Source organism: Mus musculus, chromosome 17, assembly GCF_000001635.26.
Source record: "Mus musculus strain C57BL/6J chromosome 17, GRCm38.p6 C57BL/6J".
In the NCBI taxonomy this organism is placed as follows: Eukaryota; Metazoa; Chordata; class Mammalia; order Rodentia; family Muridae; genus Mus; species Mus musculus.
This window is the reverse complement of record NC_000083.6, coordinates 46,650,162-46,674,549: the sequence shown is the minus strand read 5'-3', so window position 1 is coordinate 46,674,549 and position 24,388 is coordinate 46,650,162. Positions and strand designations below refer to the sequence as shown.

Genomic DNA, 24,388 nt, shown 5'->3' with positions numbered 1-24,388 from the left:
CGTGTCCTATTTCTGGCGACTACGATAGAGGGGTGGAGGCAAAGGGGCCACCCTTGCGGTTCTGGCTTCAGGGCCAAGCATCTGAAGAAATCCGATGCCACTGAGCCTGGCAGCCTCTCCGCAGACGTGAAGTTCTACGGCTGCGGGGCGGTGCTTCTGGCAGAACCCTCAGCACATTGGCTCAGGCTTCCGGAAAGGGTGGGACGTGGGACCTCGTCGTGAGCGGAAGTCGTGCAAGTTTTCAGCCCGGACTACGGAAGACATGCGGAAGGCTGGTTCTAGGGCTAGGGCTGAGGCCGAAGGTCCTCACCGTGCTATGGAGGGCGGGGAGGTGACTGGCGACCGGCTGAAGGGTGAGGACCTAAGGCTGGGGTGAGCGGGAGGCGTTTGGCTGCGGGAACAGAAGCCGCCCGAGTGCCGCGGTTCAATGGAGGCCGAGAGGAGCGGGTGCTTCCCGCTTTACGACTTTGGGAGAAGTTTCGTGGTTTGGTTTGGTTTGGTTTGGAACATGGCGGTGGGCGGGGTACGGAGGGCGGGGATGTCTCATAATGTGGCCCAGGCCAGTTTCGAACTCTTGGCCGCCCTGCCTTATTACCAAGTGCTGGGTTTATAGGTCTTAAGTCTCCGGGCCAGGCCTGGGCATATTCTTAAAGGGAGGATTTGGGTTCTTCCTAAGTCTAGTAGGGCGGGATGCGACTAACTAAACTGTATGCGTGCACTTGGAAATAAAGAATAACCAAACAGCAAAGCAAAAAGTTCGTTGTCGGTCCACTTAACCTCTAGAAAAGGGTATTTAGCCAGGCGGGTTAGTACACGCCTGACCAGCACTCGGGAGGCAGAGGCAGCCAGATTCCTGTGCACTCCAAACCAGCTTGGTCTACATATTCCAGTGATTCTCGACTTTCCTAATGCTGTGACACTGGTGACCCCAACCATAAAGTTATTTTGTTGCAACTTCATAACTGTGATTTTTGCTACTGTTATGAATAGTAATATAAATATGTTTTCTGATGGTCGTAGGCAACCCCTGTGAAAGGGGCTTTGGACACCTTCCCCAAAGGAGTTGAGACTCAGGTTGAGACCCTTTGACACAGTGACTTCCAAGCTGAGGGAGATGGAAGCCACTGGAGAGCTTTGAGTTCAGAATACCATGAAAATTAGCACAGGGAGGGATAAATCAGACTCTTTTTTACTATGCAAAAATAAATAGGTTCTGGCCAGGAGGTGGTGGCACATGCCTTTTTAATCTCAGAGCTCTAGAGGCAGAGGCAGGCAGAGCTCTGAGTTTGAGGCCAGCCTGATCTACAGAGGAAGTTCCAGGACAGCCAAGGCTACACAGATCCTGTCTAGCAACATTACAGAGTAGCACCTTGGCGACCAGTGCTGCCTAGCAAGTAAGGATGGTCTTTGCTATGTATCTGATGTGTGTGTGTGTGTGTGTGTGTGTGTGTGTGTGTGTGTGTGCGCGCGCGCGCGCGCGCTTGTGCAAGTATACGTACATGTGTGTGTCTTACAAAGTGGACGTGGAGCTCAGAAGACAGCTTTGGTCAGTCTGTCCCCTCCCTACACCATGTGACTCCAGGCTCTAACTTAGGTGGTCCAGCCTGGCAGGGCGTTCTTTTCATATTCTGAACCTAGCCCGATGAAGACTTTTCCTGCAGTGGGGAGGTACTGACCGGAGTTGTGTGACCTTTTCCTGCAGCAGACACATCTGACATGTCATTTGAGGAGCTGTTGAGATTACAGGGCCAAGGGAGACCCAAGGCACACAAACAATTGGTAGCTGGAAACAGCACTAGAACGCGAAGCCCCCAACAACCCGTGTGTGTCGCCGATAAGCACCGGTGAGGACCAAAGCCTGCCCACAGAGTTAAAACTTCCCCGGGACTTTGACAGATGTCTGTTACCTTCCTCCAAGACGGCAGTGCACTTACCCCCGGCCTTTCATTTCTCCTCAGGCCTCTGGAAATGTCAGCTAAAGTCCGGGTGCCATTCTTACGTCAGGTGGTGCCCATCAGTAAAAAGGTGAGGAAAGAGCAGGGAACAAGGACTTCCTTGGAGACAGGAGACTTAAACAAGCGGATTATATTCTCTCTGTGTTTTGCAAAGGTCGCCCGAGACCCCCGCTTTGATGATCTGTCAGGGGACTATAACCCTGAAGTGTTTGACAAAACTTACCAGTTCCTGAATGATATCCGAGCCAAAGAGAAGCAGGTGTGTAGTGTGAGGCTGCTCTGTGTACACGTGGAGGGGGAACCGACTGCATGCTGGCCCCTCGGGAGGAGGAAGCGGGAAGCGTGCTGGGGGGTAGATCTTTGGCTGTAAGTTGGTTCGTCGGTTTTATGGCTGTGCTCACGTTGGCTTCCCTCCGTTTCCTTCAGTTATTTTTTAAGTTGATAGTAGTCATTACTAACGCCTGTGGGATAGGACGGCATGTCAATACATAATTATTAAAGTAACTGCCGTAGCCGGGCGGTGGTGGTGCACGCCTTTGATCCCAGCACTCAGGAGGCAGAGGCAGACAGATTACTGAGTTCGAGGCCAGCCTGGTCGACAAAGTGAGTTCCAGGACAGCCAGGGCTACACAGAGAAACCCTGTCTTGAAAAAAGCCAAAAAAAAAAAGTAACTGCCATACTATCACCTCTCATGTAGTCATTGTTTCAATTTGGAACTGTCAGAATCCTCTCATTGGCTGTTTTGAAATACTCAATTAAGCTAGGCTCAGTGGCACTCGTCTATAATCTATGATCCAGCTACTTTGGGAACTGAGGAAGGAAGGTAGAGAATTTAAAGCTACCCCAGGCCATGAAACCTCATCTCCCTACCTCTAAATAAATAAATAAATAAATAAATAAATAGGTAGATTAAACAGAATATGAGATGAAGTTACTTGTCAGCCATGGTTATCTGGTGTCCTGTTAAACTTTGGGAACCCTTTCTGTGCAGCCGCACCCCTCTGCGGGTTAACTGAGTCTCCCTGTGCAGCCCGTCCCACACCCTGTGCAGGCGCCCACAGCCACTCTTCTCTATTTGCAATCAGCTGTGGCTTTTCCAGAGAAGAGCAAAGGATAATTGTCTTTCTGTTCCTGACTGATGGCACTTAGCGTAAAGTGGCTTCATTAGTTATTGAGTAGTGTGTGTAGGTCTGCATGTGTCACCTCCCCGAGTGTTGGCAGTCAGGATAACTTCAGAGTGTCAGCTCTCTCCTTCATGTTGGGGTTTCAGGTTCAAGGCAGGCCACTGGGCCTGTGTGTCAAGTGCCTTTACTCGCTGTTTTACCAGCTTTGCTTTGGTTGGTTTGGTTTTCTTCCTTCCCTCCCTTCCCTCCCTCCCTCCCTTCCATCTTTCCTTCTTTTTTTTGGTTTTTTTTTTTTTTTTTGGTTTTTCGAGACACGGCTTCTCTTTATAGCCCTGGCTGTCCTGGAACTCACTCTGTAGACCAGGCTGGCCTCGAACTCAGAAATCCGCCTGCCTCTGCAGTGCTGGGATTAAAGGTGTGCGCCACCACGCCCGGCTCTTTGTTTTTTTTTAACAGTGTCTTTTGGTAGCCCTGGCTATCTTAGAACCACGTTTGGCTGCTTGAGTTTTCTAACCATGAGAAGGATAAAAAAGTCTGGGCAGTGGCGGCTCACACCTTTACTTCCAGCACTTGGGAGGCAGAGCCAGGCGGATCTCTGTGAGTTGGAGGCCAGCTTGGTCTATAGAGTGAACTCTAGGACAGCCCAAGGCTACACAGAGAAACTCTGTCTTGGGGGGGTGGGGGATAAAAAAGAGCCAGGTGGTGGCAGCGTTTGGGAGAGAAAGAGGAAGGCAGATCTGTGAGTTCAAGGCCAGCTTGCTTTACAGAGCAAGTTAGTTTCAGGACAGCTAGGACTACAAAGAGAAACTTTTTCTCAAAAAAAAAAAAAAAAAAACAAAAAAACCCCTAAAAGACAGACAGACAGACATGCGTGCATGCACGCACACACACGCAAAGAGAGACAGAGAGACGACTGTAAAAATGTGGCTTAGTGGCTAAGAGTATGCAAGCCCGAGTCAAAATTTCCAAAACCCACATGGACAGCCTGTGTGGTCAGTGTGTGTGCCTGTAGCCCTATGGCCTCTGCCCATTTAATGTGTGTGCATAGACCTCCACAATTATTTGAGAGAGGGAGAGAGAGAGAGACACACACACATGTGGCTACTAACAAGGCGAGGGGTTGGGAGCCTATTGCTCAGTGCTAGCATATGTGTTTAGTGCTGTGCTAGACTCAGATCCCTAGCATGACCACATTGTGTGTTGTTGTTTGCCTATTTATGGGAACCTTTTCTAACAGTGCTCGCCGCAGAATGTTAACCGTGTTCCTCATTTTCCAACATGCAGCTTGTGAAAAAGCAGTTGAAGAAGCACCGCTCAGGGGAGGAGCATGACAAACTGCAACAGCTGCTTCAGCGGATGGTGAGGGAGTGGGTGCTGGTGCAGGTGAGGTGGTTCAGAGTTCCTGTAGGTCAGTCCCTCACTGTCCCCACCTCACCTGTGTCCTCAGGAGCAACAAGAGATGGCACAGCAGGAACGCAAGCAGCAGCAGGAGCTGCGCTTGGCCTTGAAGCAGGAGCGCCGGGCTCAGGCACAGCAGGGCCATCGGCCATACTTCCTGAAGAAATGTGAGTGGGGCCAAGCTCTGGAAAGCCTGGGGGTAGGCGTGTGCTGGGTTTTGTGCTGGGACCCGCGAGCTCCTGTAGGAAGACCATGGGGACCTGCAGGGAAGTAGAAATAGCAGCCAAGAGTCTCGTGACCATCTGTATCTCGAGTTAGATGATGTCTGTGGGGGAGGGGTGTAGCGTGGTCGGTAGAGCGCTCACCTAGCATGCAGGAAGACCTCAGTTCCATCCCTAGCATCACCTCAAACGAGAATGGCCTATGCTTGCAGAAGAGCGAAGACAGGAGAATGGGAAGGTGAAGGCTGTCCTCAGATACATGAGAGACAGATGGGGTGTGTGTGTGTGTGAGAGAGAGAGAGAGAGAGACTGTCGTCATGGTTGTCACCACTCTCCTGCTTGTCCAGGCACAAAGGAGCCCACACTTGGTTTAGTTGAATAAGACTTAAGTCATAAAAACTTAGCTTACCTGGAGAGATGGCTCAGCAGTTAAGAGGACTGACTGTTCTTCCAGAGGTTTGTGAGTTCAATTCCCAGCAACCACATGATGGCTCACAACCATCTGTACTGGGATCTGATGCCCTCTTTTGGTGAGTCTGAAAACAGCCACAATGTACTCATACATAAAATAAATGAATCTTTTTTTTTAAAAAGCTAGCTTAGAGTCGGATGTGGTGGCGCACGCCTTTAATCCCAGCATTCGGGAGGCAGAGGCAGGCGGATTTCTGAGTTCGAGGCCAGCCTGGTCTACAGAGTGAGTTCCAGGACAGCCAGGGCTACACAGAGAAACCCTGTCTCGAAAAAACAAAAAGCAAAAAAACCCAAAAAAAGTTAGCTTTGGGCTGTTGGTGGTACACACTTGGGTGGCAGAGGCAGGCAGATCTTGGAGTTTGTGGCCAGCCTGGTCTACATAGTGAGATCCAGATCAGGTGAGGCTGCAAAGTAAGACCTACCTCAAAGAAAAAAAAGTTAGGGGGGGCTGGAGAGATGGCTCAGTGTTAAGAGCACCGTACTGGCCAGTTTTGTGTCAGCTTGACACAGCTGGAGTTATCACAGAGAAAGGAGCTTCAGTTGAGGAAATGCCTCCATGAGACCCAAGCGTAAGGCATTTTCTCAATTAGTGATCAAAGGGGAAAGGACCCCTTGTGGGTGGAACCACCTCTGGGCTGGTAGTCTTGGTTAAGAGAGCAAGGTGAGCAAGCTGAGCAAGCCAGGGGAAGCAAGCCAGTAAGGAACATCCCTCCATGGCTTCTGCATCAGCTCCTGCTTTCTGATCTGCTTGAGTTCCAGTCCTGACTTCCTTCAGTGATGAACAGCAGTATGGAAGTGTAAGCTGAATAAACCCTTTCCTCCCCAACTTGCTTCTTGGTCATGATGTTTGTGCAGGAATAGAAACCCTGACTAAGACAGAGCCCCGACTGCTTTTTCAAAGGTCCTGAGTTTAAGTCACCATCCGTAATCAGATCCTCTTCTGGTGCATCTGAAGACAGCTACAGTGTAGTTAGATATAATAATAAATAAATGAATCTTTAAAAAAGAAAAGAAAGTTAGCTTAGGTAGCAGTACTTGATAGCTCAGTGTACCGCACTTGTCTAGGATGAGCGAAGACCTGGATTCAGTTTCTAGCACTGGGAGGGGAAGGCCGGTGTACTGGACTGTGCTGTAGCTCCTTGCCTAGTGCCCACAGAGTTGTGTGATCAGCAGCAGGACACACAACAAGGTGTGTCTGTCCCTCCCACCAACGTGGCCCAGCAGAAGGGGTTCCTGGTGTCGGGTCAGGAACTGAGGCTCCGTCACTCACCAGCTTGCTTGCTTCTTGTCTAGCTGAGCAGCGGCAGCTGGCCTTGGCTGAGAAGTTCAAGGAGCTGAGACGCAGCAAGAAGCTGGAGAGTTTCCTGAGTCGAAAGAGGCGGCGGAACGCAGGCAAGGACAGGAGGCACCTCCCGCTGAGCAAGGAGTAGTAAGAACTGTCCCAGGAGACCTGGATCTGTGGGAACGGGGCTGGGCTTGGCCGGCTCTGGATCTTTCCCTGCTCAGAAGTGAGCTTGATGACTACCACTGACCTAGGCTGACTCGGAAGACCAGCGTGCTCTTGGACTGCGCTAGGGCTGCACAGCAGCCAGACCTCCGCCTTCCCTCCATGTCACACCACCATCTGGTCTCACGGTCTCATGGTCTCGGCGCAGCCTTGCCTTAAGCCAGTGACTCAGATGAAGAGGGGGCATGGCTGTGGTCACGTGAACTTTCAGAGCAGGGGCTTCAGAAGAGCCACTTTGGAAACAAGTCTGTTTCTCCTTGTTTTATTCTGTGGTGGTGTTTGGTTTTTCCAGACAGGGTTTTTCTACAGCCCTGGCTGTCCTGGAACTCCCTCTGTAGACCATGCTGACCTCAAACGCACAGGGATCTGCCTGCCTCTGCCTCTTGAGCGCTAGAACTTAAGAACTTAAGGCATTAAAAAAAAAAAAAAAAGGGGCTGGTGAGATGGCTCAGTGGGTAAGAGCACCCGACTGCTCTTCCGAAGGTCAGGAGTTCAGGTCCCAGCAACCACATGGTGGCTCACAACCATCCGATCACGAGATCTGACTCCCTCTTCTGGAGTGTCTGAAGACAGCTACAGTGTACTTACATATAATAAATAAATAAATAAATCTTTAAAAAAAAAAAAAAAGAACTTAAGGCATGCACCAGCACTGCCCGGCCTGTTTTGTTGTTGTTGTTTGTTGGTTTTCAGTTGTGTGTGTGCACGAGTGCGGGGGCCTTCAGGCAAGCATTGGCTTCCCCATGGAGCTGGGCTTACAAGACTTGGGAGCTGACCAGTGCGGGTGCTGGGGACCAAGCACATGTAGTCTCTGAGCCATCTTTCCAGCCCGTTTTTTGTTTTTAATGGAAGACCTAGAACTAGTGTTTCAGTAGGCCAAATGTGAGGGTCTGCAGTATGAGAAGTCAGATCACAAGGACCTCCATCTTAAATGTGGGCCCTGAAAAGATGTCTAAAGGGTGAATCAGCCCTGCAGTAGATAGAGTGGGGCATGGGAGGCAGTATGTTAGTCAGTGCTTGCTAGTGTTCGCCGTGAGGCTTCAGTCCGTGGTCAGTGGGCCCCCTGGCTTCTGGGCCCGTATGTAGTGAGGCAGAGAGAGCATTTGCTGCAGCGGTGTGTCTTGCTCCATTTTAGGATGTGTGTGCCATCACACACACCCTTGGGACATTCTGCATAAAGGAAGTCGCTATGATTGTATGTGCATGTCTTGGTTAGCTTTTTACTGCTGTGATAAAACACCACAGCCAAAAGCAATCTGGGGAGGGGATGGTTTATTTCAGTTTACAGCTTGCAGTCTGTCACGAGGGGAAGTCAGGAGAAGTCAAGGCAGGAACTGAGTAGAGACCAGGAGAAACTCTATCTACTGGCTTGCTCTACTTGGCTTGTGCCATCTTCTTTTAATTTTCTTTCTTTCCTTGTTTTTTCAAGTTTGTCAAGACATGGTTTCTCTGTAGCCCTGACTATGCTGGAACTCACTCTATAGACCGGGCTGTCCTCAATCTGCCTGCTTCTGCCTATCAAGTGCTAGGATTAAAGTTGTGCGCCACCAGTGCCTTGCATCAGCCTGCTTTCTTATACCACCCGGGCCACCTGCCCAGGGGTGGCACCACCCACAGTGACCTGGACCCTCTTAGATCAGCCACCAGTCAAGGAGTGTCCAACAGCTTTGCCTAAAGACCAACCCTGTAGGAGCATGTTCTCAGTTAAGATTTCTTCTTCCCGGATGATCCTGCCTGTGTCAAGTCCGCATAAAACTAGCTAGTTCTATGTACGTTCCTCTTAAGGCCCAGAATAGATTATTTTCTTCAATTGAGATTTTCATATGAGAGTGGCTAGCTAGGGTTTGTTTTTATAGTATGTGTATGGGCTAGGAATTTCTTGTTTTCTTAATGAGTGAGCTGAGAATTTTATTATTCCTTAAATCTTAAAATTATTTTATTTTATTTTGTGCTGGACCACTGACTGCTCTTCCAGAGGTCTTGAGTTCAATTCCAAGCAACCACATGGTGGCTCACAACCATTGGTAATGAGATCTGATGCCCTCTTCATGTTTCTAAAGAGAGTGACAGTGTACTCATATGCATACAATAAATGCATATTTTATTTTATAGGTCTGGGTATTTTGCCTGCACGTATGTTTGCGTACCTGGGAGCTCAGAGGCCAGATGCCCTGGAGCTCAAGTTCTGGGTGATTCTGAGCTGCTGAATGCTTGCCACTAGCCGTAGTGGGCATAGGACATACTTTTGTAATCCCAGTACTTTGAGAGGATGAAATGAGTTTGAAGTCAGCTCAGAATCCATAAATTCTAGGACAGCCTCAGCTAACATTTCAAGGTTGTATCCAAGAAAACCAAAAGTATGATTTGGGCTTATGAAAAGCTGTGGTCTGCTGTGAAGCAGGGATGTCTCGTAGGTGACAATGACAGGAAACTTCCATGTACCCTGAGCCTACAAGTTCTAACCTGTCTGAGTGCCGGCCTTTCTAGGCAGTCACGGGCTAACTTAAGACCAAAGGTTATCAGGGAACCAGTAGGACACAGCAAGACAGCCCTGTGGCCCTGCCAAGCTGGACGCCCTCCATGCCTTCTGGTTGCTTGGTCTGCACATCCTTCCCCTCCCAAACCCTGGCCCCCTGTGCCCTTCCTCTACTCCAGAGCTGGTACCAGCTCCTTCAGTTTGGCCTTTGTGCCCTCCCTCGCCACCTGATCCTACTCGCCCTCTTCCCTGCTTTGTTGGGGTTTTTCTCTCCTTACTGATGAGCTTCAGGGATGAAGACTCTTCCTCCTGTACCTCTACTGAAACGAGAGTGCCCCTGGCACTGCGTTTTCTAGACTGTTGTACCCTGATTCATGTGTGGGGGTCCAGGGCAGCCAGCACCCAAGCAGCAGGCTTGCCTGGGATCAGCAGGAGGCAGGAACCCAAGGTCAAGCTGTGCAGCTCTGACCTGAGGGGGAGGCTAAGGGTGAAGACGGCAACATGGAGCAGCGTATGGGAGGGAGAAAGAAGCCACACTCCCTTCTAGGATGTTCACCAACCAGGTCCTACGCCATCAGCAGAAGGTGGTCGCGCTTTGGGAGCTTGCAGAGGTCTCTTCCCCTGGTCACCTTTTACTCAGGGTAGGCCCCAGTGAGGGCAGCTTGCACTGGGAGTGGTGGCTAAAACAGACACAGACCGACTGGTCACTTCTTAGTCACTTCTCTCCAGCTACAAATGAGGGCAAAGAGGCCGTGTTTGATAACCTGCCCAAACTGCGAAGAAGGTGGCCAAGTGGACTTGTGTGTGCAGCCTGCACGGTCAGAGTCCTAGCCACAGCCTCCAAGGAGGGACCCAGATCCAGGCTTAGCTGTTGACACACCTGACATTTCCTTTGCTCTCTAATCCACCTTCCCAGACCTTGACAAGCCTCCTGATGGGTCAGGAAGCTGCTTCCATGCCAGAGGCCCCCTTCCCCATCAACTGGAGTCCCCACGCCCCATTCACCGATCTCTAGCAGTCCCATACAGGTCATAGCTTCAAATTCCAGCATTTTATTTTCTGTAGAAAGCCCCAGCCTCACCTACCCCCAACCCCATATCCAGGGCTACCGGAAAGTGGAGAAGGTGTGGTTATCAGTGCAGGAGGCGTAAGGCACACCCCGGGATCGAATCTGCAGGGTGTGGAAGGTGAGGGGTGGATTGGGGCCTGCCGAGCCAGGGTTCAGGGACTCCATGTGGGGCTCCATCACAGTTACAGGAACTGCATAGTACAGCACCTGCGGCCGGTCGTCATGGCGTCTCAGCGTGCCCTTGACCAGGAGGTGCAGGATGCAGGAGAGGACATCAGAGCTCCTGCAGGTTGCTCCCCTGCCGAGGCTGCTGACCAGACCCCTAGCAGGACACGGGCCTTTCTCCCACGCTTCTAGCACCTGATAGCAGGATCAGAAGGAAAGGACAGGTCAAAACCACAGTCCTTACCACTGTCTTCTGTGTTAGTCACACATTCTGGGACATGTGTCACACACTGAGAGGCTGCACCATGAGTTAGACACTTCAAATACGAGCCCACCATCACTTGTGGGCATCTCTCCCATGGCCATGCCTACCATTACCTCTGGGCATCTCCCCCATGGCCATGCCCACCACTGCCTACCAGATAGACGAGCCGGTCAACATGCAAGCCTTCATCCCCGTGAGCCTTGAGGATTCGGACAACAAGGCAATTCAGAAGATTCCTTCTCTTCTCCATGTTCCGGCCCTCTTCGGCCTCAGCTTGTAGGTATGTCTGAGGTGGGATCAGCCACACGTTGCCCCTCCTCGGCCTGGGTTCCTCACTGTCATCTCGAATCTTGAGCACCCCTGTAAGGAACATTGGTCACTTGCCTGGGGAGGGCCCGGGGAAGCCGATTCCTGACTCAGAGCAGTCTGCCTTGGCCCTGAGTGCATACCTCCTGGTACGTTCTTCTGCTCCTGCAGGTCCAAGGGACCTCTTGATGAGGTGAGAGGCCCGATGGCCCTGTGAAGCACATCTGGAGGGAGCTCCGAGATAGCCTGCAGGCTCTCGACAGACACCTCCTTAGAAGAGATACAAAGAGTTTAGATCCTCGGGGGGGGGGGGGGGTGAGCTGGGGAGGATGGAGGCAAGAGAACAGAAGTGAATAGGCAGGGCAAGCAGAGGGACAGGACAGGCCACCTTTTGGTTGTTGAGATGCAGCAGCAGCCACATCTGTACTGTGGACACATGCAGAATCTGACCCCCGAACTGCACTTCTGCCCGGCCCTGCCAGGTCCACTGCAGCCGCCTCTGTGGCTCTTTCTCTAAGCTGGAGCGGCTCTGACCTGGAGAAATGCCAGGTGAGAGAAGGGGGGAGGGTAAGGGGGGAGGGCATGCTCTGTTGGTCAAGCTTTGCCTTGCTGGTCTCCGCAGTGTAGAGACCCAGGCAGGACTTCTGGGCACGATGGCTTCTGATCTCAGCTTCCCTAAAAAGCCTTGGCTAACAAGGAGTCAGTCTGTGCCAAGCAGGCTGCAGCCATGCCCTCTGAATTATGCACAGACAGAATTGAGCCAGGAAGGTTTGCCCTCCTGCTTGTCTGGTGACTCCTGGGGGGAGGGGGGGTGGTGCTCTGCTCTTCACCTGCTCTTGTTGCCCAGGCTAGAATCTGATGCCCAGTGAATACTTTGGGAACTAAATGTGACCAATCAGGAAGGAATCTCACACCCACTCTTTCTATTTTCTGAGAGGGTCTCTTTATGTAGCTCTGGCTGATTTACAGTTCACTATGCAGACCAGGCTAGACTCAAAACTCTTAAAGATCCAACTGACTACCTCTGGAATCATGCCCGGCCACACACCCACCCCTAAGCTCACTCTTATGGCCTCTCTCAGAAGAAGTCTGACTATTCCTCCCAATTCCTAAGAGATTCCTTTAGTCTGGACTCCAGCTAAAATTTACAGCCCCTCCACTTCCCCACACAGCCATTCTGTCCCCCAAAAGGGAATCGTATCTCCTGTATCTTGTACCTCCTGAACATAGGCAGGCTGAGAGGCCATGTTTATAGCCATCCAGGTTTCTAACCTCACCATCTACCCCAACTTCAGGTCCCTTTCTTAGGAGCCTACCCTGTCCCTCAGCCCAGGCCAAGGCCTTCTTCCCAGACACTTACTCTTGCTGTAAAAGTTGGTGTAGTGGTTTATGGTCCCCCGCAGGTATGCGGGCAGGCACGTTGCCGGGTTGAGCATTTGGCAGACGGAGGCGACAGGCCAGAAGCGTGGCGTCACGACAAGTACACACACTTCTGGCATTGTTCCTTTATAATAGCGCTCTTCCTCCTCATCCTCTCCCTCCCCTTCCTCCTCTCCCTCCTCCTTCTTCCCTTGATCCTCCTCCTCTGCCATAGCCACAGCCGCGGCTTCTCCAATGGCTTCTTCCTTCTTGCTCTTGTCCTCTCTGCCACTGTCCTCATGGGCCACCTGGAAGGGGAACGGAGTTCACAGGATGTTCAAGGCTACTTGCTCCCCGCATGGCCCTTCCCTGGGACCCACCTGTATCTTCTTTTCCGTGTCTTCCAGCTTCAGGAGCTCCTGATCAAGCTGCTGCAGCTGGTAAACGTGGAACTGACGCTGCAACTCCTCTGAGACGTTCAGGCTCTGTAGCATCTGCTGGGGAAGACGGCTGGGGAAGCAGGGACCGATCTGCTCCAGTACGGCCCCCTCCAGCCAGCTGGAGCCTACGCTCAGGAGACGGTCAGCCATGTAGTGCCTGCAGCGCACAAAGCCAGGCCAGGTCTCAGTGTGGGCGCCAGCATGGCCCAGGTTCTCACTCTGGCCTGCCTGTATATTAGACTCAGGCCATGTGAGCTGGCCCTGCCCCAAAACAGCCAGCCTGCCTGCCTTCCCCATGTTCTACCCCATAGAGGCAGGAAGATAAGATCTAAACTCACTGGTAGTAATGCTCAAAGGTGGTGGCTATCTCCAGGGGAGAGAAAATCAGGACAGACTCCAGGCATCGCTGCAACTGTGCCAGCATCTCCATTCCCCGGGCTCCACCCATCCTACTGCCTTGGATCCTCTGGTCAATGTGCCGAGCAAACTGCTCGCTCACCTGAGCGGAGAGTGTAAGAAAACCACGGGTGAGTGAGCCAGGGGACAGAAAGGAGAAGGGCAGAGAAAGCAGGTATGGATGACCACCTCCGTCATCCACCGGTCATCTTCCTCCACCACCCTCTTCAAGAGGTACTGGAAGGAATCAGGACTAAGGAGCACACACAGTCCTACAGAGCTACAGCCGCTGCAGCCTGACAGACACTTACATTAACAGTTGTGCAGGTCAGTAGTATTAACAACTGAAAATTCAGCCCCCACCCCCACCCTGCCAAACTGTGTCTACAAATCAAATAACTCAAAATCAAAGAAATCAACTAGACATGGTGGCACACATCTATGATCCTAGCCCTTGAGAGATGGAGGCAGAAGGATTAGGAATTAGGGAGGGGCAGGGAGTATAGCTAGAGTGCTTGCTTGCTAAGGCCCTGGGTTCAATCCCTAATACCACCACATAAACAGGGATAATGAATGGTACGTGCCTGAAATGCTGGTGCTTAGGGAAATAGAGGCAAGATCAGAAGTACACAGTCATTGTTGGGCTACACTCTAAGTTTAAGACCAGACTGGGGGGGCAGATGTGGTGGCGCACACCTTAATCCCAGCACTCGGGAGGCAGAGGTAGGCAGATTTCTGAGTTCAAGGCCAGCCTCGTCTACAAAGTGAGTTCCAGGACAGCCAGAGATACACAGAGAAACCCTGTCTCGAAAAACCAAAAAAAAAAAAAAAGACCAGACTGGGATACATGAGACCCTGGCTTTGAAAGAAGTGGCATGGTAGCTCGACACCTTTAATTCCAGCACTTGGGAAGCCTATGCAGGTGGACCTCTGAGTTCAAGGCCGAGAGACCAACCAGAGATACATGTTGAGTGTCTCTCTCTCTCTCCCTCTCTCTCTCTCTCTCTCTATCTGCTGCATGCAATGATTTTTTTCCCCTAGTTTTCAACGTATGGTCAGATCCAAAGGATCCGCTCATCACAGAAGAGAGACTGGGTGGTCCACTTTGGGAAGGCAGGGGAGAGTTTATAGGGAGAGGGCCAGGAAGGGACTTACATGGGCGGCCCTGAGGAAAGGGAGCCTCAGCACAGCATCAGCACAGCCATTCCGCATTGCCAGCAAGAAGGCAGCTCGTGGCCCAAACAGCTCTGAGCTGGACTTCTGCAGGACGTAATAGCGCTCGCAATAGCGGGGTACGAAATCATCGTCTTTCCAGGACGCAGTCAGAAACTTGTTCATCTGAGAGGAAGGGGAAGGGGCATGAGGAGGCATCCAATGTGGGGCCACCACAGAGTCCCACCCCCAACTCCACACCTGTGGCTGCCCACCTGCTCCTCCACCACAGACCGCCAACAGCGGGTCAGGTTCTTCATGATGCTACTTGGAAGGCCCCGGGTGATCAAGTAGCTCCAGTCATGGATTCTGTTCCTGCCCTCTGTGGAGTGAGAAAAGTGTCAGAAGGCCAGGACCGACGGCCCCTCAAGGTCCGGAGGATGAGCCCTGAAGACCTTTCCCAGCATGCTATGGTGTTCATGAATGGAGTAACACACAGAAGATGGACAGCCAGACATGTGGGCATGGGGGTGTGGGGAGCAGAGTGGGGACTCATGAGCGGGGTGGAGCTCCTGTTGGAGTCCCCAGGACTTACTGGATCGAGGGATGGCCACCACCGGAGGTGCTGCCTCACGGGGCTCCACATGGACCAGGAGGTGGGTAAGGCGGCGAACCCGGGAGGAGAAAGCAGCAGCCCTGCTCTGGGGATTGTAGGCAGCCTCCCTGCATCCCAAGTACTGATCCAGCAGCCAGCCCAAGGAGCTGGTGCTGTCCTCATCTGGAGGGTGAGAATAACACACCTAAGGATGGCTTGCCTCTCTGGGGAAGTCGAGAGGTTGAGCTCACCAAGGGACAGCGAAAAGCCAACCACACAACTCCCACGCAGGGAGAGGAGCAGTCTGGCCCAGACGATGTGGGGATGGAGGTCACACACACACACACACACACACACACACACACACACACACACACACACACACACACACACACACACGGGGATGGAGGTCACACACACACACTGAGGAGCGGGGCCGGGTGTGGGTGGTTACCGGGAGATGTAATGTTCTGCACCAGGGGGCTGACCAGCGCCTCCCAGCAGGTCTTGCTCAGTGCTTGGGCGGCCTCCATATCAGGAAGGAAGCGCTCTGCAAAATTCTGTTCATGGCGCAGAGCCCCATTTAGCCTGGGGAGGAGAAGGAAGAGTTCGGGCCCTAAGGCTTAGGTGACTCAGCACGCAGCCAGCACCCAGGGCAATCTTTTAGAGGAGCCCTGGACTAGCAGGATGCTTCCCTCTGCACTCGGAGAGATCTATCTTCTCTTTCCGTCATCCCCTCCCCTCAGAAGGCTTTGACCTTCCCCAAGCCCTAGAACAGACCCGTCTCCAGGCCTCCTCAGGACCCACCCAGACAGAGTCCATGAACCTGACCTGCCACACAAACACACATGCAAGCTCTCACATACCTAGAACTCAGGTGCAGAAGGCTCCGGCGGTCCTCTGCTATGTCCTGACTCCATGCCTGGGCCCGAACCATGTAGAAGAGGCGCGTGTGCCGGCACAGTTGCTCTCGGAACACTGGCCAGAAGGTGGGCTTGGGGCCCAGCACCTCTAGGCCCCGGATGCGCGTGTTAATGCCACCCTGTTACACACAAGACCTGTAGCTGACCCCACATCCTCCTTGGCATAGGCTTTGCCCTTTAAACCAGCCCCCCCCCCCAGGCCCCGGCTCAAAATCTAAAGGCATCATCAGGCTCAGGGCTGCCATGGGGTAGTTTGGTGACAGACGTCTGGCTGGGGCTCAGAGACCTGCAGCAGTCCTCACACCCCACCTGCTGGCAGCGCTTTATTCTGATTTGGATGATGGGCCAGAAGCGGGTCAGGTTCTCCAGGAGGGTCACCCGGCTGGCAGAGGGCATCACGTTTACCTGGTGAGGGGCAGAGATGGCTATCACCACCTTATGTGTAGACAGAGCTACTAATATCAGCCACATCAGCTCTAGCTCTCTTGCAAATCCCTCCATCTTCCACCCCAGGGACACACAGGGCTCCTGACAAAGGGGCTTCAGTGCCTCTCCCATTGCGTCATGCCCTCACATAGGCACAAGGATAACAGGCTAGCCTGTGTGGGGTTCACTATATGTAGGGGTTAGGAGCTTAGACTTAGAAGGGAAGAGAGGGCCTACAGGGGTGGGCCATGGCATAGGGCTCCTTACCGTGTTGAGTTCTTTATTAACGGACTTGATGCTGTTGCCCCCGCATACCACCACCCAGGCTGGCATGTAGCTTGAGTCCTCGCCAGCCACCAGTAGAGTCAGCTGCCTGGAGCCGGGGAGGAAGCACCAATGGGAATTGGAATCCATCGCGCCCACGCTCAAGAGCCCAGGTGACTGGCAGGACCAACACAGTGCAGGGCCATCCATGAGTGCCTGTGGGAGCTCCTTACCTGATGATGACACCTGGGCGCATGTGTAAGGTGATGAAGTGGGAGCCGGCCCTGCCACTGGACTCCCAGTAGGTCTTGGGGTTGCGGTCCGTCAGCCTGCTGGCCCGCTGTGGGTTGGAGGACACCTCCACCTTCTCCCAGTACCTGTTTTTCTTCATTTCCTCACTGGAGCCTGGGGGAAGGGGGGAGGGGGGAAGGTCATAGTCCAGGTACAAACAAAGGGGAAAACCAGTGATGCTAAATTAAACAGGTCAGGAACAGACACTAACCCTGGCACAGATATCTGAGAAACACATCAAAGAATGGGATTTGGATGGGCCGGTGGGTTCGTCTGTGGTCTTCAATCTGACCCAGGACCATCTGGAGCCGGAACATCAGAGAAAAGAGGACATAAGGCTCAGGCAAGACACAAATGGAGGAAAGGTCAAACCGTAAGGGGATGAACGTGTCCAGGCTCACACGAGCAGGCACCCGATCCCCTGGCATTGCTCAGCATCCACGTTCTTAGGTAGCTCAGAACCTCCACTGCCCTCCCTCCCTCCTGCTCTCTCTCCTGCCCTCCCTCCTGCCTTCCCTCCTGACCTGGATGCAACCGCCCAGGATGTTGGTGGTGAGTTTCCGGTAGAGGTGGGCATGCTTCTCACACTTGGACACCATATCCCGCAGCTCCTGAGCCAACTCCAGTTTCCCTCGGTGCTTTTCCAGGACTTTGGAGATGGCGTCCCGGGCTCCTAGCTGGTTTAGTATCACCGCATAGTCCCGGCTTGTGGTGGTCAGGCGGTGCAGGAAAAAGATTAGTTCCTGGAGCACCTGAGAGGGGATGTCAAGGGGTCAGTGAAGAAAGGGGCAAGCCTGGGCTACACAGACAGCGGTGGTGATTCATGGCCACTCTGTGCTGGGAGCTGAGCAAGACAGTGTGGGAAGTAATATAAAAACCAGGCGCAGTTAGAGAAACGAGGCCAAACCGATGGGAAAAGCCTTCCTGGCCCCTGGAGCTCTCAGCCACCGAGTGTGTGCGGAGCAGGTAAAAAACCCTTACTTCTTTGATTCAGCTGTGGCCCCCCCAAGAACCAGTTGCAGGGTTGGTGTTGAGATGTGTACGCCCCCAGCCCAGACACTTAAGAGGGCTGGCAGGGGATAGAGAAGGCCTGAACTTTGCTGACCCTCAGTAAGAACAGCTTGGAAACCGAAGGCATCACTTTGGGAAACTCATTAACATCACGACCTTTGACCCTTCTAACACCTCCTGTCCCCAGGACCTCTGATAGGAAGGAAAGTCCTGGGAGTCCCTCACTCCCTCACTTAAAAGCTTTTTAAAATTTTTTTTGAATTTTATGTGTCTGAGTATTTGCCTTGCACGTACGTGTCACACCATGTGTGTGCATGGAGCTAGGAGGAGGTTATCTGATTCCCTGGAACTGGAGTTACAGACAGTTGTGAACTGCCCTGTGGGTGCTGAGAATGAAATCTGCGTCCTCTGCAAGAGCAGGGGACCCCCTCCCCTTCCTCTTGAGGGCCTGGCTGGAAGGAAGTCCACAGAGCTTGTTCCTGTTTGCATAAGGAAGCACGGGATGGACTAATAATTAATACAGTGGGTTACCAGCAAGGACACTGAGACAATAGGAATCGGTGAAGAGCCAGGATTCTCAAGGACTGACTACCTTGTGCCATTTGGACTTGTGAACTTTGTGAATGTACTACCTATTTTAAAAAAAAATTTTTTTTTCATTTTAAAAGCGAGAACACCAAGATTCTGTTGCGTCCTCCAAGCCTCGCCCGGAGCAGGGAAATGGGGTCTACCTCACTGGTGTCCTCCCCATCCCCCAGCTTCTCCCCAGAGTGGGACAGGGTTACCTCTCGGTCAGTATTGGGGGACCGAAGGCAGGTCACGCAGGCATCCATGGCCTCGTGCCAGGGTAGCAACAGCGCCTCTGGGAAGTTCACCAGCTGCATTAAGATTCTAGAGGGAGAGACAGAGCCGGAAAGGTAGAAGGAGATCAGGTTGGCGTGAGGCCTTCAGGTGCCCAAGCCTGCCCCTCACTGCCCCCCACCTGAGCACAGTGAGGTGCAGGGTCTTGTTGCTGGCGGAAGTGTCCAGGCTCCGCATCAGAGCGAGGAAGGGCTGGGGCTGCTCCTGGAGCTGCAACAAGCAGGACTTGACCTCAGTTTCCTGGGGAGCCTCGGAGCCGAGGGCTTGTTCCAGTTCCACAAGGACCTCCCCTTCGGGGCCCAAGCTCTCCACCAGGCGCTGCAGGGCAGGGCTGGCACTCTGAAGTGGGGGATCTTTGGCTGAAGGAACAAGAGGGTGGTAAGAATTGGCAGCACTGCCAAAAAGTGGTGGCATACATCTTTAATCCCAGCACTTGGGCAGCAAAGGCAGACGTTTTTCTGAGTTCGAGGCCAGCCTGGTCTACAGAGTGAGTTCCAGGACAGCCAGGGCTACACAGAGAAACCCTGTCTCGAAAAAAGAAAGAAAGAAAGAAAGAAAGAAAGAAAGAAAGAAAGAAAGAAAGAAAGAAAGAAAGAAAGAAAGAAAGAGAAAGAAAGAGAAAGAAAGAGAAAGAAAGAGAAAGAAAGAAAGAAAGAAAGAAAGAAAGAAAGAAAGAAAGAGAGAGAGAGAGAAAGAGTAAAAGAGAGAAGGGAGGGATCCAGGTTCAGTTCCCAGCATCCACAGCGCAGCTCACAAGGATCTAGAACTTCAACTCCAGGAGAGCCAGTGCCCTCTTCTGACCTCTGTGGGCACTGCATCCATAGGGATAAAATAAAATAATTTTCTTGGGGGTGGGGAGAGTGGGAGGGGGCTTGGTAGTTTTGAGAAAGGGGTTTCTGTGTAGCCCTGGCTATCCTGGAATTTGCTCTGTAGACCAGGCTGACCTCAAACTCAAATATCTGTGTGGATCACCACACTCAGCCAAAATAAAATCAATTTAAATAAAAGAAAGATAAATGACAGCTGAGGAATGACATCTGTAATTATCCTTGGGTCTGGACATACAGACACACACACACATGCACATCGTAAGTTTCTGGGATTGTGGGTAGGGTATCTCTTTCAGACAAGATGGCACACTGTTAGAGGAGACACCTCTTGGAGGACACTTTCCCAAAGGCAGGTCTCTCTGCTGCTGTCTGCAGGGCACTCACCTTCAGACTCTTCATTGGCTCCGAATAAATTTGGCTGGGCACCTGGCACAAATGGGTAGCTTAGATGCCCTACCAGGACTTCGGGCCCATACTTCCTGTAGACACTGCAGCTGAACAGGTCCCTCAGAGCACTGTCCTCAAGTTGCTGAGGCAGAGACAACAGCAGATCCTGGGCCAAGTCAACGGGCACGGTCAGCTCAGGCAGCATATCGTAGTCCAGAACGCGCTACGGGGAAGAAAAGTCAGCCTGTCGCAGCTGAGCGAGCAGATCCTCGGTGGGAATGGGGGTCTCTCTACACACACACATCAACCATTCTGAACCTCTTGTGGCTGGCAGCCCACCGACCCTTGCATCTCTGAACATTCCAGATCCCTCCGTGGTGGGCCCCTGAAGCTGTCCGACCTCCGTGCTTCACCTCCCGAGCGTCCGAATGTTCCGATGCAGACTTGCGGGGGACACTTCTGAGGGGTGCCTACCTCCTCTTCCAGGTGGTCTTGCAGGAGATCCACGATGTGAAGGCGCTCTGCCTCACTCAACTGCCGGATGAAGAAGAGGAGCTCCCACCACTCAGCCTGGGTCAAGTTCTCGCTCTCTTCCCTGTCTTCCTCCTCGGGTACCACGTAAGGCTCGGCAAAGAGCTGAGTTATGGGCTTCCAGCGCTGGGACGGCGGGACTGCGTAGTAAATGGTATGTGGCAACAGCCAAGTCACGGCCTGCCCAGGTAGGTCTATCTCTCTCTGCTCAGAGCCAACCTCCAGCCCAGAGCTCACCGATGCTCAGTGCTCCATTGGCCCCTAGCTCCTGTAACTCTTCAATATCAATCACATCCTCGATGTCTTCCTCAAAGCCCAAGATCTCCAGCATGTGCCAGTGCACCCAGTAGGTATGGCCTGTTGAATCCCACAACACCTGGAGGGTTGGAGGCAGGAGGAAAGGGAAGGGGAAGAGGACCTGCTATTGACCAGCTAAGGCCCATAAGGTGACCACTGTCTATAGACTATATAGACTATATATGCAACAATGTATACAGTATACAGACAGCCTCACCTTCCTCCTCAGCAATGCCCTTTACTTCCTTATGCCCTTTAGTCTAATTTCATTTTTCCTTTCTTTCAGACGGGGGTCCCAAACTGACCTCAACATTGCTATGTGGCCATGGCTGGCCTTGAACTCCCTATCTTTCTGCCTCTCTCTACCTCTGGGATTACAAGCATCCTACCACGGCCTGGATCCTCTCTGTCTTAGATACCATGGCTCAGTACTTCCATCTGGCCTCAGAAAGCCCATCTTCCAAATTCTAATCCATCGGTTTCTTCTTGGGTCTGACGCACCTTTGCTCCCATATTCCAAGGGCTCCGTGTCCTTTGGAACTTAACTGAGCCGCAGTATAGAATGCCCAGTGTGTATTGGATGCCTCACCCAGAATGAAAATTCAGTGTCACAGTCTGTAGAGCCCATACCTGCGCTGGGGGAACGCCATCATTGCTCTGTCGGAACTGGCCCTCATCCCCAGCAGCGATCTCCTCGTAATTCTCCAGCATCCGTACCCGCATCCCGGGCCGCAGCGTGTCCCGCACATACAAGGCATAGGTATTAAAACTGGCAAACGAGGCACGGGGGCGAAACCGCCTCGACCTCCTGAAACGCTGGGTGTAGGGGCGGAACTGTGCTGGCCGAGGCTGGAAGGTGGAGGAGGAAGAACTCTCTGGTCTGCTTGAGGCCCCGTCCCAGCGCATGGCCTGCACCAGCTCAGAGATCAGAGTGCCCATGGCCATACTGAATTCCAGTTCCAGCCGGCCCCTCCCTACATTCAACTCCTCAGGAATAAAGTTGTTCTGGGCTCCTTGATCCCCTGCATCGCCGTTCAGCCGATCCAGGAGGAAGGTGACGTGCAGGTAGCGTTTTACCAGGGAGAAGAGCAGCCGTCCTGGGACCTGTGGGATACACCTCTGACCCTCACCCATCTTGTCTCATCTTCTGCCCTCTTTCCACAGTACCCTCTGTGGCAAGTCCACAGCTCCCACTACCTCGGACCCTCATAAGATACCTGTGGCAGCTGAACGCCCTCGAAAGACATCGGGTGTTCCGTGAGAGTAGCCTGGGCGAACAGTGCAAGCAGAGCGCAGCGGCTATCAAAATCCAGGTGCTTTTCAATGGCCTCTTGTTGGCTCAATGACAGAAGGATCTGGGTCCGGGTCCCTGAAACCCACACCTCCAATCAGAAACAGTTCCCTAAGCGCAGTCTTCCAGGGATCTCTCCTAGCTTTCTACTCACTACCAATCCTTTGCCAGCACTCGCTGGGAATGACATATTTTGTTGATTTGCTTCAAGAGCCAACGTTTACTATCACACACACACACACACACACACACTGCAACAGTCTAAGCTCTTCTGCATAAAAAGCTAATGGGTTAATATGTTCTTGCTTATGCAGTCTTTCCCCCCTCCGTCCCATCCCCTTCCACAACAAACATTCTCCCTACCCCGCCCCCTCTTTTTTTCTTCCAACTTAAAAGTGAACAACAACTGAGCCATTCCGTACTGATGAGGTCAGAAGGTCCTGTCCCAGTGTCCTCTGAATCCCTGAGCCGACCCAGACCCTCTCCTGTTCTCCCTCCCCCACCACAAATGTCCCTCACCAGCATCGTGGGAGGACAGAGCTTGGATCATCCGGCCTGCGCTCCAGCGGATCTGATAATCAGGACTGCTCAACATGTGCATGAGCAAGTTCACAACCCTGCGGTCTTTGAAGATGCCAGTGAGGGGCTCGATGCTGGCATAGGCACTGAGTACATGGACCGTGTGAAGGAGAGGGGCAGGAGGCACGGTGCCCACGCACTCCTCCAGCTGCCGAAGGGCCCTCTGAATCAAGGACTTCACATCTGTTTCCATCTCCCCCAGCACAGACTTGTCGAGGGCCCCTGCCTCAGTGGACTCCCGGGAAGGTGCGATGACTTGGCCATTCTCGCCCAGCATCTTGTGGCAGTTGGCATAGATCTCATCGTCAGACATCCATAACAGGATATGCTCAGCCTTGCAGTCCACTGTAGAGTCCCGGTCCCCATCATCCCCGCGCCTGAGGATGAGCCAGCGGATCTGATACTCGGGGTGCCCATTATGGCCAACCCGTTGGCGGATCAATTCATCCGGATACGCGTGCAAGCCAGGCCCCAGGGGCACCCTGAATTCCCTGTATCGTAGCTCCCCTACCATCGTGGCACCTGAGACACACAAGGAAGAGAGAAAAGGCAAGCTAGAGTGAGAGGGAGGTCAGAAAACAAGGGCATCCAGGAGTTGGAGGAGCGAAAGCAGCAACAGCTGTTATTCTGGGTGGGGTAAAGTTGGGCCTGCTTCGGCCGGTGAGACCTGGACTGGACAGAAGAACATTGCGGAGTTTGTTATTCAAGAGCAAAATATTGGAGCTAAGAGGTCTCTAAGGCTCGCAGCCTCGAGTGGGTTTGGTTCGGAACACCCGGAAGGGCAGTGGCATAGAGCAGTGTTGGATTTACAAATGAAGCCCAAGGTCCTGGGACAGATAAAAGTAATTTAGGGAAACGGGTGTGTGGGGGCCCAGAACTGTGTCGGAGGGGGATGCGGTCTCTAAATTGAAGCACTGGATTGTGAGGCCCAAAGGAAAGGGCACAGAAATGGCCATCAGCAAAGCACGATGGGCTGGGAGAAGGGGAAGGTATGGGAGACATCCATGACCAGAGGCGCGAGGCCGGGAGAAGGGTGCATCAGGGGTCCGATGGATAAGCGGCGCGAGGCTTGGTGGATGGGAATCAAGACCCGAGAAGGTCCGGAAAGGGCGTGGTGGGATAGGATGGGGAGGTAGGCCCAGTAAAGGATAGTCCCGAAGCACGGTTGGGAAGGAGACGCGAGGCTCCGCGGTCGATCGGAAGCCCAGAATAGGGGCAGGGGCTGCGGTGGGGCTCTGGCCACCTCAGAAGTCCGCCGGGATCCTGGCGCGAGGCCTGTCCTTTGCAGAGCTAGGGACGCGCGGAACACGATGGCGGCTGCGGCGCTGGCGAGTGTTTGGGCCCCGCCTGGGCCCCCTGAAGGGGTCTAGGCGCAGAGGAGGGGGCGTGCCTCTGCAGGAGACAGGCGGGCAGAGGGCGTGACCAGCAGAGGCCTCCGAGGCGCGCCGGCGCACTGCCTGCTGCAGGGTGGAGCCTAGTCCTGGCTGGTGCTCCAGGCGCTCCGAGGCTCCGCCGCCTGCTCCAGCCACCGCTCGCTTCCGCCTGATTTAGCGGAAAGCTGGGGGCCGGGGGCCATCAGCGGGCGGAGTAGCGGGTGCCACCTGGACGACGCAGCCCTCCAGTCCTGCACCGCCCTTTCCTCTTCCTCTTAGTCCTCCTTCCTGCTGCCGGAAGTGCCTTCCCATTTCCCAAAGCCAGAACTGGATAGGACCTTGGAGGTCATTTCTGCCCCCTCCCCATCCGTTTTTCCATCCTCTTCCCTCTATCCCTGTTTACTTCTTGTCCATTCTGTACCGC

General features: G+C 53.1%; 2 protein-coding genes across 4 annotated transcripts; one reads left to right on the top strand and one right to left on the bottom strand.

The window, feature by feature from the left end:
• Positions 1–223: 223 nt before the first annotated feature.
• Rrp36 (ribosomal RNA processing 36 homolog (S. cerevisiae)) lies at positions 224–8,227 on the top strand. 3 transcript variants are annotated; one of them, NM_001368622.1, is made up of 8 exons: positions 244–353; positions 1,211–1,394; positions 1,703–1,844; positions 1,959–2,025; positions 2,110–2,214; positions 4,365–4,439; positions 4,528–4,645; positions 6,464–8,227. In NM_001368622.1, the coding sequence occupies exons 3-8, from the start codon at positions 1,717–1,719 to the stop codon at positions 6,598–6,600; spliced, it is 630 nt and encodes a 209-aa protein (NP_001355551.1). In that variant the 5' UTR covers positions 244–353; positions 1,211–1,394; positions 1,703–1,716; the 3' UTR covers positions 6,601–8,227. The 3 variants fall into 3 exon arrangements, 2 of the variants coding, with proteins under 2 accessions (NP_659106.2, NP_001355551.1); NM_144857.2 differs by lacking the exon at positions 1,211–1,394 and having other exon boundaries at positions 224–353; NR_160853.1 differs by lacking the exons at positions 1,211–1,394; positions 1,703–1,844; positions 1,959–2,025; positions 2,110–2,214 and having other exon boundaries at positions 224–353.
• Positions 8,228–10,185: 1,958 nt separating this feature from the next.
• On the bottom strand, positions 10,186–24,212 carry Cul7 (cullin 7). Its single transcript, NM_025611.5, has 26 exons — positions 23,835–24,212; positions 22,532–23,113; positions 21,939–22,090; positions 21,352–21,825; positions 20,662–20,800; positions 20,368–20,564; positions 19,891–20,116; positions 18,798–19,035; positions 18,601–18,706; positions 17,329–17,556; positions 17,016–17,106; positions 16,747–16,918; positions 16,517–16,622; positions 16,133–16,228; positions 15,767–15,942; positions 15,355–15,488; positions 14,901–15,083; positions 14,581–14,687; positions 14,309–14,491; positions 13,096–13,256; positions 12,698–12,914; positions 12,319–12,625; positions 11,347–11,492; positions 11,102–11,228; positions 10,807–11,012; positions 10,186–10,582 (listed from the first exon to the last, which is right to left on the bottom strand). Exons 2-26 carry the CDS (start codon positions 23,103–23,105, stop codon positions 10,259–10,261), a joined length of 5,070 nt encoding a protein of 1,689 aa, NP_079887.3. The 5' UTR covers positions 23,106–23,113; positions 23,835–24,212; the 3' UTR covers positions 10,186–10,258.
• Positions 24,213–24,388: the final 176 nt, after the last annotated feature.

Bases quoted from the DNA above. Each gene is read 5' to 3' on its own strand.
- Cul7 (NM_025611.5), bottom strand. From the start codon at position 23,105: ATGGTAGGGGAGCTACGATACAGGGAATTCAGGGTGCCCCTGGGGCCT. The intron at 16,229-16,516 runs GTAAGGAGCCCT...GCCCCTCACCAG, and splicing joins TTAATAAAGAACTCAACACG to GTAAACGTGATGCCCTCTGC. The intron at 12,626-12,697 runs GTGGGTCCCAGG...TTCCCCTTCCAG, and splicing joins ACACGGAAAAGAAGATACAG to GTGGCCCATGAGGACAGTGG.
- Rrp36 (NM_144857.2), top strand. From the start codon at position 263: ATGCGGAAGGCTGGTTCTAGGGCTAGGGCTGAGGCCGAAGGTCCTCAC. The intron at 354-1,702 runs GTGAGGACCTAA...CTTTTCCTGCAG, and splicing joins GACTGGCGACCGGCTGAAGG to CAGACACATCTGACATGTCA. The intron at 2,215-4,364 runs GTGTGTAGTGTG...TCCAACATGCAG, and splicing joins TCCGAGCCAAAGAGAAGCAG to CTTGTGAAAAAGCAGTTGAA.